Source organism: Dermacentor variabilis, chromosome 1, assembly GCF_050947875.1.
Source record: "Dermacentor variabilis isolate Ectoservices chromosome 1, ASM5094787v1, whole genome shotgun sequence".
NCBI classification, from domain to species: Eukaryota; Metazoa; Arthropoda; class Arachnida; order Ixodida; family Ixodidae; genus Dermacentor; species Dermacentor variabilis.
The window spans coordinates 4,349,809-4,366,045 of NC_134568.1; the positions used below are offsets into that span (position 1 = coordinate 4,349,809).

At 44.4% G+C, this 16,237-nt stretch overlaps 1 protein-coding gene across 1 annotated transcript in view; it reads right to left on the minus strand.

Moving 5' to 3' along the window:
- Positions 1-1,162: 1,162 nt before the first annotated feature.
- The window catches only part of LOC142575171 (lysyl oxidase homolog 3-like), a 208,047-nt gene continuing 192,972 nt past the window's right edge, over positions 1,163-16,237 (minus strand). Inside the window, exons 7-9 of the mRNA XM_075684255.1 lie at positions 9,531-9,648; positions 4,459-4,711; positions 1,163-2,615 (exon numbers count right to left, since the gene is read on the minus strand). Of these exons, the coding sequence (XP_075540370.1) occupies positions 2,493-2,615; positions 4,459-4,711; positions 9,531-9,648 (494 nt within the window). The 3' untranslated portion in view covers positions 1,163-2,492. The remainder of the gene's footprint in view (positions 2,616-4,458; positions 4,712-9,530; positions 9,649-16,237) is intronic.

Genomic DNA, 16,237 nt, shown 5'->3' on the forward strand with positions numbered 1-16,237 from the left:
GTCTGATTATCGACTAGGCTGCGGCGGAGCATACAGAAGAGCTCACTATGCTGACAACGTACCAAAAAATAACTGAACACTACAGACTCAACCGCAGAACGCCCTCACCCCCGCATTCCCAGCTCACGAAGACGCAAGAGACAACACTAAGATTGGTGCAAACCAATACGTTCCTGCCCCCAAGGACGCTTAGCTCATCTCATGTTCCCTACTCAATATGACGAACTAGAAACCCTCCGGCACATTGTCACAGAATGCAAACAAAATACAGTCTTGCCTCCTCTACCCCTCACCCCCAAGAGCAGTGGGAAACGCTGTTGTCCAGCTCCCGCCTCTCGGACCAGATTATGTTGGCTGAGAGGGCGGTCGCAGCCTAGACGGCGCATGGATTCCCATGAAGAGGGAGCCACTCCTGCAAATAATTCCATCCTTAGGCTCATTAAAGATGTTTTCTCTTTCTCTCTCTCCAATTTGACACGTAACACCCAAAATTCATATCGAGATTATTGCCTGCGAAAGTAATGTCGAGATTATATGCAAATGCCATGTAGCTGGACAGAACAAAGGTAATGTTGTTTACCGTCGCTTGGAGATACTCAGAAGATTTTTTTTCATTCCGGCTAATTAGACAATTAGCCTTAATGAATCAGCTCTTGCGGGCGCATGCGGGCTTCTTTCGCACTCGGAAAAGCCCTTTTCTGTAGCGCGTAGCGAGCAACAGAAAGCTGTATCCGGAGTTTTTTGTCTCTCTAGAATTTTCTCATTAACACTTTTCATCTAATTATAACATTTGAGCTGTTGAATAATTAATTGGGACTAATTATGTAATTAGGCATAATTTCAAAAATTGTCTGAGTATCTACAAGCAACGGCAAACAAGATAACTTTGGTTCTGTCCAGCGACGTGGCGTTCGCGTTTTCTTTTCAAATTTTGGCTAAGGTTACGTGGGAAACCCTGTATACGAAAATTCTGGGCATTACGCACTGTGCTGTGCCATGGCTTGTAATTCATTTTTTGTTTATTTGTTTCTTTGTTCTTGTTTGTTTGTTTTCGCTACACCTTTTTGTGGATTTTCTCGTAGCTGTGTTCTGTAGCCCGACTTGCAGCTCCTTTTGTCTTAGCTGATATGTCGGTCTTGCACTAAGAAAATTGTTACATGCTTGAAGTCTTTTTTTATATTAATTATTTTTATTCTGTTAGCGTACATTAGAAAGCACTCAAGTTCCTTTGGCAGTGCAGTTACTGCACCAGCAGGTGGTATGCAGCGTCCGCTGCACATCAGCATATCAGCTTCCAGTTGCTCGTCATCGGTGGCGGTGTTGTTAAGGCGGGCATCTGTTCGCCTATACTGCTGGCGCGGCGTATGTGGATGTTTGCGTTTCTAGAAGAAATGCGAATCAGACCTTGTTATAAATAACCTCACTCAGACAATTTCCAGCCGCACTTGAGCGCATATTAACCAAACGCGACCCTTGAAACGGGCTCACGTAATTAAATGTCACTTTAATTTTAACTTAGCCCGGAGTATCAAGAGAGACCAAGGGGATGATGGATTGGGCCTTCGCAAAGCCTAGCTCCCCGAAAACCGGCCTTCATTATACCGCCAAAAACACACCAGCGCCACCAGAGATGCTTTCACAGAGAGCGCCAATACGTATTTGGCGTTAGTGATGAGCTCCTGCCAAACTTGAGTATTGAACCGAGCTTGTTTTCAAGTCAGCCTGGAAGGCGGCGAAGGGGGGGTTGTTCCCAATTGCCCGGCGACTCCGCAAGCCTATAGCGATCTCATAATCTTTCCACGTTTATTGGACGTTCAGGTCCCCTGCGGTACCTAAGCATCAGCCAGCCACTATCGGTCACTTTGCGGCGCTCATTTTATTTACTCAATATTTCTCGTCACCATCTCATCGTGGTTGTCGGGATTATATTGACGCAACGGCCATGGCAAAAGCAAAGGTCTTTGCGAACTTCGATTCACGGGGTTCTGACCACGTCACCCGATGTCTTCATGTTGCGTCTGTTACATGCAGACTTAGGAACGTAACTATGAGAGCCACCCAACGTCGTAGAACACGTAGATGTATGCTATAGCATTCGAACCATTTTCTCAGAATGTGCTTGCAGCCCGCTATGATCTCGGATGCCCTAAGGCGGTCAAGCAGGACGCGAGACGGTCTCTCGAGCTCATTCGTCGTTACGAGGATGCTGTCGTGTTGACCCTGCGACTGATGCCGGCGTAACTTTTTTTTTTACAGAAAGGAAAAAGAAAATCACGCAGGCGCGACTTGTCCTTTTTTTCTAAATTGTCGCAGGCACCACTCCTGCGACTTGAACCTTGAGTGCAGCACCAACCAATGACCGGTGCATATAGGTCGTATGCGGTAAGTGGGCGGAATCCGAACGAGCACATTGGGGTTTTTCAGTTTATCTCGACGCTCCTTGAGATGCGCGTCCTCTTGGGACGAGGAGCCTTCTCGTTGTCGCTGCGAGTTCACGGCCTTCCAAGAGTGCAGTTTGTGACGGCAGCGTAGGTCTGCGTGTAGATGAGGTCGCATACAGCAGCGTTGTTATCGTAGCTCATCTCAGCCAGCTTGTATTCCGGGTTGATGGACACCTACGTAGTAGGAGAGTTGGGTTACTTACGAACTCTGCGCAGATTTCAAGACACCAACAACGTAGATTTTGGTAGATATTCAATTTTACATCAACACTTAAGAGAGCGATTTGACGTGCTCATGGGTGCATAGATAACTTCAAAGCACTAACCACAGACTGCAGCCGACGCCTCTAAACGTCTGTTTGTGGTATTATTATTGCAAGTCCAATAGAAATGTATAGAGGCTGATAAGAAAACCAAATATGGGAAACAAGTCCCCATTCAAGAGAGACGCGTGCACGCACGCAAACTTACGCACGATTTCTTTTTGACAAGATTGTCCACCTATGTTTACACTAGTCGCTCCAATTTTTTCTAATACTTGTAGATACACGAGGTATCTTATGCCGTCACATAATTAATAATATTTTCTTGCTATTCGTAAAACTGCCGTCATTCCTTGTTTAACGCAAAGGCTCTCGGGAATAGGTGGCGTAATCCCGTCTAATGGGGCACTTCTATCCCTCTTTTACTTAGTGCAGGCGAAAGTTTCCTTGCAAAACTAAAGTAACTTTTGTTTTCCGGGGCAGCCAATGACCAGAACAATAGTGTTTCATCACTCGTCTCATGCCCTGCTGAACTTAAAACGGCTTCGGTTACCCATAGTTAAGCCCCACTGCGCACCGCAGTCGTAATAAACAGCTGAAACTTGCCGGCGATTTTATATGTACTTTCCTGAACACGCCTTCTCAAATGGAAGCACTGATGTCAGCTGCTGGATTACTGTGCGCCAAGAAAGGAGCCACGCCACGGCTCTTTTAATGTGATATCGTTAAGAGGAAGCTTTAGCTCGGGTGCTCCTATCTAAATACATGTAAAAGGAGAATTCGTTTTTCTCGACAACCGCTGCCCCAAATTTGACGAGGTTTGCTGCATTTAAAAGAAAAGGTCATAATCTAGTGACTGTTGGTTTCGAATTTTTGACTTAGGTCGTCAATGTTTTATGAAAAATCGGCAAAAAGCTAAAATTTTCAAAAAACGAAACTATTAAGTTTACAATTCTAACTCAACAACGAGGAAGGATAATACAATTACGTGAATTGCATCTAATAGCACATCTAAAGCGGACAAAATTGATATGTTACACATGAATATAAAAAAAATTGTAATATGGAAATAGTTTTTGCAGAACCCTTGTAACCAACGTAACAAATTCTTGTAACATGTAAACTGACATATCGAATTTGTCCGCTTTGAATGATCTATTGGATGCCGTTTACAGAACCGCGATAGCTATTCTTGATGTAGAGCTAGGAATTTGTAAACTTCGTGCTTCTATTTTTTTCACACGGTCGAAAATTTGAAAATCTTTTTAACAAAATTCAGGCCTGAAATCGAAGTTCCGATTCCTAAAATTCTCAGTCACTAGAATTTAACTTTCTCTCTCAAATGCAACGATTTTCATTAAAATCGGTCCAGGGGTTATCTCAGAAAAACGTTTTTCCGTTTTACATGTATTTGAATAGGCCGCGGGGGAGTTAGGCACGAGCTAAAGCTTCCTCTTAAGGGCCCCAGGTCGCAGAAAATTTGGCGTCAGTGTCCGGCGTCGGATGACGTTTCGGCAAAGTCAATTTCGAATTGCCCATACCCAGGCCCTCGCAAGCAAATTACTGAACTAACTGACGTTCCCAAGCTAAAATACATAGAAAAAATTGTAAAGTACGACTTACACGCAACCTACAGATATAATAGCGTCGGAATGTAATTTGAACATCCAAGAAAACATAATGCTGTTACGTGAAAACTCAAACAAACCCGTTTTTCTTTAAGAAATGATCGCTTTAAGCTCGCGCATGCGCACCCTGAGAGTGTAGTGTCCGTGTGGCACGTCGGTCATGTCGACCCACTGGCAGTCGATGTTGTGCGCGTAGGTGTCGGTGCAGCCGACAGAGATTCCCTGGTCGCCGTAGTTTGCGCAGTTGTAGCGCTTGTCCACTCCGGGCTGGCACACGTTGTCCTCAAGGCAGAAGCTTGCCTTATGGCCCTCGGCCACGCGCTGTCCGGCCGCGTCCAGCACGTCGTAGTGAGCGAACACTTCCATTGAGTGGTAATGCCTGCATGCACGAGAGGCTCAGGTTCAATGGTATATATATATATATATATATATATATATATATATATATATATATATATATATATATATATATATATATATATATGTATATATAACACATTTGAAGCGCAGCTAGTAATACTTCTATGCAAGTACAGAAAATTTCGAATTAGTTTCCAAGAATTAGGTTCTGCTTGTAAAATTTGTGGGCTCGTTAAGAAAAATTCAAACTGACGTGTCGATTCAAATACTGTCTTCATCTTAGATAGTTTCGCACTCCACCAACTCCGATTTGCTAGGTGAACCATCTCGCATCTTGTGACAGGCTATAATACGACCAGTATTTCAGTGATGACGAGTGCCATTGGTGCACCTGAACGAGTCAGTATCTTTGAGCATCCACCCTCGTTGGAAACAGTATGTCCAGAGCAGTGTTTCTTCACTAAAAAAAATTAAACTATGGGGTTTTACGTGCCAAAACCACTTTCTGATTATGAGGCACGCCGTAGTGGAAGAATCCGGAAATTTCGACCACCTGGGGATCTTTAACGTGCACCGAAATCTAAGTACACGGGTGTTTTCGAATTTCGCCTCCATCGAAATGCGGCCGCCATGGCCGGGATTCGATCCCGCGACCCCGTGCTAAGCAGCCCAACACCATAGCCACTGAGTAGCCACAGCGGGTTGTTTGTTCACTAAGAGATACACCTACATTTGTTTCATTTCTTTTTTTTCTTTCGTGACTACACATAAAATGAGGATTTCCCTGTGTTAAGCGTCCCGTTTATCTGGGGTGCTTAGGCGAAATCGCCAAAGCAGGTTAAAAAAGCTCAATGGGCGCTTAATTAAGGCTACAGCCGTCCATTTGTTTCCCGTGCACAGGGAGAAATATTCATCATCACATCGTCATAACGGCGATACAACGAACGTGTAGAACCTGGAACCATAGTTCTCGAACCTGAGAGGTCCCAGCTATTGAAAAGGTGAGCTTTAACTCTGAAGACGAAGCCTACAGTTTGAGCAGGCTACTGAAGTGTGGGGTTCCTACGTTTGTACCACCTTTTTGGTAGTTGCTGCTTTTAGACTCCTGCACGTGTGGGCCAGTTTTATTTTAATGGCTAAATGGAAATCTAGCGGTTAAAACGCCAAATTCTCAAAATAAGATGAGATGAGTCATGGAACCATCCTGGGAACAGGCCAGATAGTTTCAGCCTCGTAAAATCGTCTTCTTGTTTCTTGTACGTTGTGTTAACCGATAAATTTCGCCATTCATTCATGCACCAAGTGAGAGAGCTTTTGACCCACGGTAGATTAATTTTACGTTTTTGTAAACACGTTTGACTTTTTAGTACTGTCCATCGGATTCCGCTTAATGGTATTGTCTGTTTTCTGATTCAACTATTTGATTTTGACAATAAAGAAAATTTCATGATTGGCATGACGCTGGAGCTGAAGACAAACTGACATGCCCGGCTTGGCTCCTAGCGCTATGGTAACACTGATAACAGCCATAAATGCCGAAAATGTAACTAGTACTTCGCGCCAGGCCAATGGTACTCTGTACTTTGAGCACAACGAAACACCAAAGAACACGATTCAAATTGGAGCTAATATACTACACATACGACGGTAATAATAACGACTTGACTACTCAATAAAGACTGTGCACTCCCATCAATTAAAAAGGAAGAGAAAGAAACGTCGATCTTGAATGAACGTTGACTTCAGTTAATAAAAACGCCAGCCCTTAAAGCAGAAAGGGTGCACCGGACACCTGCCGTGGCTTGCGACACAGAGCATGAAGCAGGCCTAAACGAAAGAAGAATAAAAGAAAAATACAGTACAGCCGTGGTTTACGCAGCCAGCTCCGTCTTTGCCTAAGCTGAAATGAACTGCCGCCATCATCTCGCCGTGGTATGCGGCACTGCTCGCTACCTCTGATGTGTGCAGGTTGAAAATTGCGCAAGTCTCTGCGATCTCTCACTGCGAACAGCTGTTACGACCTCGGAAATGGACCGATCGTGTTCGTGCGCCACGCTTTGGTTCGGCCTGGTGAGGCGCAACGTAAGCGAGAGTTCCGAGCGGTTGTGTACCTGGGATCTAATCAGCGGTCATGTGGGTTCGAAGCCTACTCCTTCGGCTGCGGTAGCTTAGTGGCTGTTTTATTGTTCTGCTCAGCTCGAGGTCGCGGGTTCGATCCCGGCCATGACGGCCACATTTCGGCGGAGGGATATGCAAAAGCACTCATGTATACTACATTTAGGCGCACGTAAAAGAACCACATCTGGTCAAAATGAACTCTAAGTCTCCCATTACGACGTGTCTCACTAGCATGTCTTGGTTTTGGCACGTAGAATCCCAAGAATTTAATGAATACATCAAGCCTATTGCTTACCCACTACGGATATATGGTCGCTTTGCGCAATTGTGCAGAGAGTATTTTATTGGGCACTGATAAGAGGCGCCAATATCTTTTTTTTTGGGGGGGGGGAGGGGGTTAATCTGGTATGCCACGTCGCAGGCACTGCAGGTACAGCAACGCGACGCCGCGGGGCGAGACGGGTTGTCGTCGGCGAGGGAGTCACGTGACCCATTTCCTCAGTCTCTCGTCTTGCAGGACGTCGGTGCAAGCGGCGTTGGCACCACAACCTGCTGCCGCTGGCTGACTCGGGCAGCACGTACGGCTATGATACATTACTCGCAGGGCAAATTCAAAAGACCGCTAACCGGCGTTCAGTTGGACATTAATTATTTCGCATTCACAACTCATAAGAAGTGCGTAGGTGTCCTTGGATTCTTGTACTCATTTATTCATTAATTTTAGTGTTCGTCTGAAGTGCTTCTGTGTATCATGGAACTAAAACTTAAGCAAGCACAAGGCCGGTGATGCGACAGATTGGTGAGCTGTGTAATGACAAAAAGCCGAGATGGTACCAATTCTTGTACTACAATCCGTTAAGACCAATATATATATATATATATATATATATATATATATATATATATATATATATATATATATATATATATATATATATATATATATATATATATATACGAAGTTCTTAAATTAACTATTAGAGCAACAAAAGCGTTTGTCAAGCTACCGTTCTTTTCGTGGCAGCAGTTATAATTTTTCAAACTTGTTTCTTTCTCTAACAAAATTGAAACCTAACATAACGTGCATATCGTCAGAATAATTACGCGTAAGTGGGAGAATAAATACCTCCCCTGCACGAACTAATTTTTTATTTTTGTGTACGGGGGGCACATGTGTACAGGGCACATGTGTGGAGGCTCACCGCCACTTTGCGTATGTTGGCAGTGATAATTTAACAACAGTGTCCTTCACTCTGATAATGCACTGTTCTTAATCCATTAAGCCAGCCGCAGCTTCAACAGACACACAAGAAGAAGAAGACACTGTTCATTTGTAGGCTTTTCTTGTGCAAGAACAGGCGCAATAATTGCCACATTCTACAATAGGTCAGAGGCAAAATAGGCCAGGAAATTGTAATGGCAACACGAAAGGGTAATTGCAAGTGTGAACGCTCTCTTTGCATCCAGGAAACAGCTAGCTATTATTATAAATGTATTTTGGCTGGGCGGGTTGTCAAGGAATCCTTTTCGTGCTGTTTCGTTTACCGCTTACAGGCTAAAGTTGCACAATCTGGTAGGAACGTCGTGGCAGTGATGTCACTCCTGCCGTCGCAGCCGCGAGAGACAGATTGAGAAAGGGAAAGTTGGTCGTCGGATCGCGATTCTCTCACCCAACAACCTCATCGCCGAACGAATGCTGCGACGACGTTTAAGAAAGGCGATCTTCTAATTTCAGCTGCATTCATGACCACCTTTACAGTGTCATTTTGATGGGATCTGATACACCATCTAGGCGTTTCAACAAAATCATTCTGCGCCACTCTTGGACAACCTCGCTGCATCCGTGACCACTTTGGGTCTTGACTGTTTTCGGCGCTGCAGGCCGTGGTTCCTTTCGTTATTCCTGCGCATCGCTTGACGTCGGTGGCTGACCTTCCATCGAGACGTTGCAGCAGTGAAAATGGACTTGGCACTGACGACAAGTACTGAAGACAAATTAGAGGCCAAGCACTGGTCGCCGGGACCAGTGTTTTGATCCTGAAAACGTGTAACACTTCTGCTCACAGAACAGAGTCGGCAGACTTGAACCGTTTGTGTATTACCATAGAACAAATTACATTCTACGGTTTTGCGTGCCAAAAGCACGATCTCACCATGACGCGCGCCAGAGCGGGGAAACTCCGGATTATTATTGACCACCTAGGGTTCTTTAATTTGCACCTTAATCTAAGCACAAGAGCGTTGTTTGGATTTCGCCGCCCACAGGGATGCGGCTGCCGTATAGCGGGGATCGAGCCCGCGACCTTAGCAGCGAGATGCGATAGCCACTAGTCTACATCGGTGCTTGTGTGTGGCCACGAGCATTGATTGTGCGGCACGGAACGCTATGTAAGAATCGTGCAGCTAACCAAAATATCTACTATGGAGGAGCGGCCACTTGGGTAGCCCAAACATAAGAACATTGAGTATGCTCGTACGTAAATGAAAAAAAAAACATAATGTTGACAAATAGAGGCCCAGGCCAATGTCAAAAGGGAATAAAGGTGAAGCGCCAGAACACGCATCGATACGCACTTCTTCCTGTTTTTTGTTTTTTTTTATCCTGCTCGCCAGTCTATATCACGACGTGAACTGTGCGTGCCACGCGCTCAGCATGCGTCCGCGTCAGTGAGACTGCCCAAAGACGACGGGGCACAGAGTGTAGGTGAAGGGCCGCTCACATGTGGCAGGAGTGCCAGACCCAGGCGTGTTTCGGCAGGAACGGCATGAACTCGGCGTTGCCCACGTTCGCCACGCGCGCCGTGAAGCGAAGCAGGCGCCGAGTCTCGTACAGCCAACCTGCATCGGGACGGTGCTTTGGAGACACGACCATGCGGGATAACAACGCTCGGATGGAGCGTTGCTACTTGCTCTATTTATTTATTTATTTATTGGGTACCTGCTTCGCCATTCACGCCTTGCAGCAGGGAGGGTGCAACTCATATAAACAAACACTCAAAATTGCATTCATAAAGTATGGAACAAATCGTCATTTCAACAAATACAGACAGTGTCAGGCGGTATAGTATTCCAATCTCTTATGGCACGAACAAAGGAAGAGTAGCGGAAAGCGTCACTAGGAATCTCACATATTTTTAATTTGTGATCTCGCCTTTAAGAAACATATGTGGGCGGCTGAAAATACAATTCCCTAGCTATTCCCGTTTTAGAGTAGTTGTGAAGAAATTTTAATCTGACATTTCGACGACGGTGTTGAAGAAGATGCCAGTTTAACGCTTTTTTGCTGTCTGTCATGCTAAGCATTCCGTCATAATTGCCAAGGGCAAACCAAACTGCCCTGTTCTGCACTTTTTCTAGGAAGCGCACGCATACTCCACTGTCCTGAGGACATCTGTGTAATACAGTTGCTCCCTAAGTTTCTGTGGCAAACTACTAAAGTTACGTTTCAAGAAACCCAATGCTCCTACAGCTTTGTTCCTAACATGAGAAACATGTCTGTTCCACCTTAGATGAGCAGAGAAAAATACACCTAAATATTTATATTCTGTCACTTGTTCAAGAGTAGCATTATTTATAGCGTAATGATTGCTGTCGTATGAGCGCTTTCTGGTAAAGGTGACGTAAACACTCTTTTTCACATTCAGCGACATTTTCCATTTTTCACACCATGTGGCAATCAAATCCAAATCATGTTGTATTGCTTGTTGGTCAGATTCGCTGTTGATGACCCTATATACTATACAGTCATCTGCAAACATTCTAAAGGATAATGTGATGCCCAAAGTGATGTCATTAATGAACAACAGAAATAAAAGTGAACCTAAAACTGATCCCTGGGGTACACCAGATGCCACAGGGACATATTCAGAGTAACATCCGTTGAGAGCCACAGACATCTGTTTTGAGCGAAGATACTCAGCAATCCATGCGATAACTTTGTCATCCAATTTCTAACGTCGAAGTTTAGCGATCAGTAGACTATGCGTAACGACGTCAAAAGCTTTTTTTAAAATCCAGAAATATGCAGTCAACAGTTTGTTTCTTGTCGACTGCTGAGACTAGCTCATGAATGAATGCAATCAATTGTGTCGTACACGAAAAACCCTGCCGAAACCCATGCTGACTAGGATGAAGAAGGTTATTGTTATCAAGATGAGACATGATGCAGCTATAAATCACATGTTCCATAACCTTACATACAATGCTAGTTAAGGATACCGGTCTGTAATTCCCAACTCTGTCTCTCTGTCCACTCTTATGAATTGGCACCACTCACGCTAGTTTCCAATCACCATGGAACAACGCTGCTATTTAAGGAATTTTGAAGTAGGCGACACAAGTACAAACATAAAATGCCAGAGCGATCTATAAGGAATGATCAGGGATATCATCCGGATCACACGCTTTTGTTGTTTTCAAACACTGTAGTAATCGCTAGATGCCCGTCACACTAAACACAACCTCAGACATTTCGTCGGCTTCGACAGGAAAATCAACACTAGTAACCCGACTAATGTTTGAATAAGTAGACTGAAATACTGATGAAAAGTATTTAACAAAAATTTCGACCTTACTTAAGTCCTCATTAATAATTCTGTCGGACAAATGCAAGGTTGGAACAGAAGTGTCAGGCTTACCGTTTCTCTTAACATGTTTCCAAAATTCCTTAGGATCTTCCACTAATCTCTGCCCCAAGTTCGCAAAGTATGTGCGTTTAGCAGATTCAGCGAGCTCTCTAAAGCTACGTTTTAACTCAACTAACTGTATGTGACGACTGTCAGTTTTCTTAGTTTTAATCTGCCGATAGATTCTTCTAATCCTTCGTAGTAAGCAACGGAGTCGACAGTGAAACGTTTGTTTATCTTTTGCATGTTTGCAAGACAGAGTTCGAAGGGGAACAAAGTCATCTCGCAGTTCGAAAAGCTTGCTTGTAAGTACCCCCCATAACTCTTCCACGTTTAATTCATCGGCTAATGTGTCAAAAGTAGGAAAATAAGATTCAAGCGCTAATTTTAGGGCAGCGCACTTAGCCATATTATATTCATACACAGTTCTAGGAGGTACACACACATTTCAAAAGATAGTGTCGGCTACAATAACATTATTCAAAAAACATTATTGAGTGAGAAGGCACATGATGAGGAGAGAGAGTGACAGTAATGTCATGTGCTAGGTTAGTCTTGAAAGCCACTTTTAAAGCTGTGTTATGCAAATAAGAGTGGTGTCTGATAGGTGATAACCGGCGCTGTAAAAAAATGTTTACACCCTCTGGGACGTATCTTTCCCCCCTAACGACAATTGTCATCTGTCTTGCTTGCGTTTCCTTTCTTGAAAACTGTCCGCTGGCTACTTTCCTGTCGAGAATGCCACGTCCTGCTGAAAATGCGAATGCTGTTCGTGATCTGGAAGTACCGGGCGTGGCGTTCAAAAAAGCAAACGCGAGAAAAGTAGATGACGGTAATTATTTGGGGACGAGATTAGGCCCCAAAAGGTGTAAACTGCATCTACAGTACGGCTTTATTATAGCCACTGGTACCCGCTTTGGCTTGCAGTAGCGATTAGTTGCGTCGTTCATGGTCATTATTATCATCGCCGTAATTATCGGAACTCTATTTGTGTCCACTGCAAGACGAAGACTTCTCCCAGCGAACTCCACCTACTCCTGTCTTGGGCCAGGAAACCCCATTTCATGCCAGAAACGCTTCTAATTTCATCACTCCATGCAGGTCTCTGCTGTCCTCAACAGCTCTTGCCTTCTCTTGGCACCCATTTTGTAACTCTAATACACCACTGGCCCTATTCACATTATGGCCTACCCAGCTCCATTTCTTCCTCCTAATTTCACCTAGTATATCGGGTGCCCTTAATGGCTCTCTAATCCACACCGCTGTCTTCTTGTATCGTGACGTTCCGTCTGAAATTTTTCGTTGCGCCACTAGTTGCGCGGTCTTTAACTTCTTCTCAAGTTTCTTTGCTAACGTCCAAGTTTCTGCCTCATATGCAAGGACCGGTAGAATGCGACGGTTGGGACTGAGAAATTGTGATGGGCAGCCAGCCTCTGGAATATGTGTAAGACTACATTTACCTTGGCCACTTACTCACAGGGGTTTCTAATCAGGAGAAGGAAATTTACAAAAGAATAATATGGATCGGTGAACGTGCAGCAGGCACTACAAAAAATGACCGGCAGTTTACCGCTATCCTAGAAAATAAAAAAAAATGTGCAATCATTGTGGCTGCATTACAAGACCGCTTTAAGGCTGAACCGTGAGTGCTCTGAAATGACCAGTCTAATATGCTATAAGCACGCTCGTAACAGATCAACTTGTGAGGTAAGGTTACCTTAACGGCTGCACATTCTTTTTCCAACACAATAGCCGCAAACATTTATTAATTTTCGTCAGCTGGCCACAGTAAACAGGAGAGGTGGCCCAGAAAAAAAGAGCCTGGGGAAGATGACAACCAAGCACTGAGTAGCAGTATAACATGATGAAGAGAAAGGAGGAGAGGTCGACCTGGAGAGCGTGTCACTAGCCTGCTACTCCTCACTGGGGTAAGGGTGAGTGGGAGCTACAGGGAAATGTAGGTGGAAGGTAATCATGATCAGCCTGCAATTTCATAACGCAACGACACATAGATAACGGTTGTATTTCGTGTAGCGCATTTTAACGCTTTCGACGTGTCCTTACAGTACTGGTTCGCGCTGCAGACGTAATAGAGCATCGCCAGAGTTGAATAGGTTTTTTTTAAGTCATAGCTTTCTTTGGCTATTCTGCCCATTTTGCGATCTGTATGATTCTGGTGCTTTATTACCAACCTCGGTATAACTAACATGCCACGGTCGCATGCTTTCAAAGGCGGCCTAAAACACCTTTTCAAATTGCCCTAGTGCAAGCCAGCACTTACAAACGTTTGGTTCGTTAGGTGCGTCGCGTAGCTACAATCGATTGTAAAGAAGGCGAGTCACCAGCGGTAGACATCGAATACGAGGTCTTCGGGGCGCATTAGTGTACCATGTGGTTTGTTCTTCCATGTGTTTCCATGTTTGTTATTTGGGAGGGAAGAGAGGCTCCCTCTGAAGATCTTGTCTTTCTTTGTTCGATGTCAACCGCTACCGAGTCCCTTTGCCTTAACCTACGCCATGAACCCTGCTTTAGTAGCAGCTTACTCTTACATAGAGCCCTTAGTCTAACCTACACATTACTTTCTTCCTTCTTAGACCGCACTACCATCGGTATTGGCCCGTGTTTTTAGACTGCACAATATCCGCGATCGGCCCAAATTTTTGCTTGAGTAAAGACACACGTGAAAAAAATTTTCCAAAAGCCAGGGGAACTCATACTTCAACGTGTTGTTTTCACTGGCTTTACTCAACAATAAAATATAACGAAAACATAGGCGTTTCGCTACCTATGCGGGTGGCATCGTCTGTACGCAAATGACAACAAATGAGAAAATATATCCTATTTGAGATATATATCCCATGAGAAATTATATCCTATCCTACTGCCGTAAACATCCGGCAGGGGACCACAGTTAGAATTGCATGCAGATTGATTGCGACGGATAAGCCATGATTCCACAAATTTTCTTGGGCCCCATTGGTGTTTCCGCATAGGTAGCGAAACGTCTATGTTTTCGTTATATATTATTGCTGAGTAAAGCCAGGGATAACAACACGTTGAAGTGAAGACATACTTACGGTTCCGATTTTACACGAGGACAGTCTTATACAGCGCACCTCGGTTTCATGGCGCCCTTTTTCTCTAATCACCCATTAGTACTCCTTCGTACATAGCTCGATAACTTTCTCTTTCGTTTTGGTTCCAAGCTTCATTTCGACGTCTTTCTTTTTGTCCTACGTGCACTAGAAAGCCTTAATTCGTCCAATTTACAAGAGGAAAGCGATGAGATACCCCGATCCCAGGAACCTCAAATCGATATGAAGTCGCCAAAAAAGTCCTTATCTTTCAAAGTGAGTGCGCGCATATTCTGAGCCAAGCGCGTCGTGTCCTGTGATTGAACACCCGTTTGAACACTGAATAAAATTTGCACTTTCTCTGCGATCTACACCATGGCGCTAAAATGACGCGTTCGTCATTGCGATCAGAAGCGCGTCTGTAATTTAATGTGTCATCATCATCATCATCTTCATCATCATCATCATCAGCCTAGTTACGCCCACTGCAGGGCAAAGGCCTCTCCCATACTTCTCCAACTACCCCGGTCATGTACTAATTGTGGCCATGTTGTCCCTGCAAACGTCTTAATGTCATCCGCCCACCTAACTTTCTGCCGCCCCCTGCTACGCCTCCCTTCCCTTGGAATCCAGTCCGTAACCCTAAGTGACCATCGGTTATCTTCCCTCCTCATTACATGTCCGGCCCATGCCCATTTCTTTTTCTTGATTTCAACTAAGATGTCGTTTACCCGCGTTTGTTGCCTCACCCAATCTGCTCTTTTCTTATCCTTTAACGTCACACCCATCATTCTTCTTTCCATAGCTAGTTGCGTCGTCCTCAATTTCAGCAGAACCCTTTTCGTAAGCCTCCAGGTTTCTGCATGTGTCAGCAGTCGCTTAAATATATCAACCTGAGCATCGTTCTGCAGGTAATTATTTTGCATATGTGCGGAGTAAGCTCTTCGCACATTCCATTGCTCGTGCATGCTCAAGTCGCTAATTTAGCCTGCTTCACCCATCGAACAGTCGATCTTAAACGACGGCATGCTCCGCAGTACTGCGAAAACTTTCAGTGGTAACGACTTCTGCCTGCAAAGTGTCGTCAGCTTTCCTGGAACACTTGCGCAGATGTGAAAATGGCTCGGCCACCGGACGTAGACCTCTCTGGTTAGCAAAGTTAACGCATATAAGAGAGCGTATACAAGAGCCTCCCGCTCTGCGTTGTTAGATCGTAGTTGTTTGCGGGATGGTCGGATTATGTGCCCTTGAAATGCTAAGTGACGGCTGTCATGTGTGTCAGGGATGAGTCCGGCATTGTCGCCGTTTTTAACTCCCCCTAAGTGTGTAAACTTGCGTTTGTAAATAAATTTCCGTTTCAATAAAGCCTTGTCCGATTCGAAGTGGTGAATTTGAACTGCCATGGCGCGTACATACGGAGTGTTCTTTCTTTTTTTTTTTTCAGATAGTAGAGAGCTTTTAAAAATCGATCGCCTCTGGCAGGTAGCGCTATTGTAGTGCTTTGGCTGAATTACTCCAAGTGACGGTCATTACTCGTGCGAGAAATAAAAACGCATTATCGACATATTAACAAGCATCCACTAATTAACATTTTAGTTAATTGTTTTACGGCCGATATTGAAGTTTACGAATGGATAGCCGGTAATAAGTTTTCAAGGCATGGCCACTTGAAACGACATCTAAGGATGGCACCATTATATGCGCAGTGAAACTTAATCTAAATTTCCA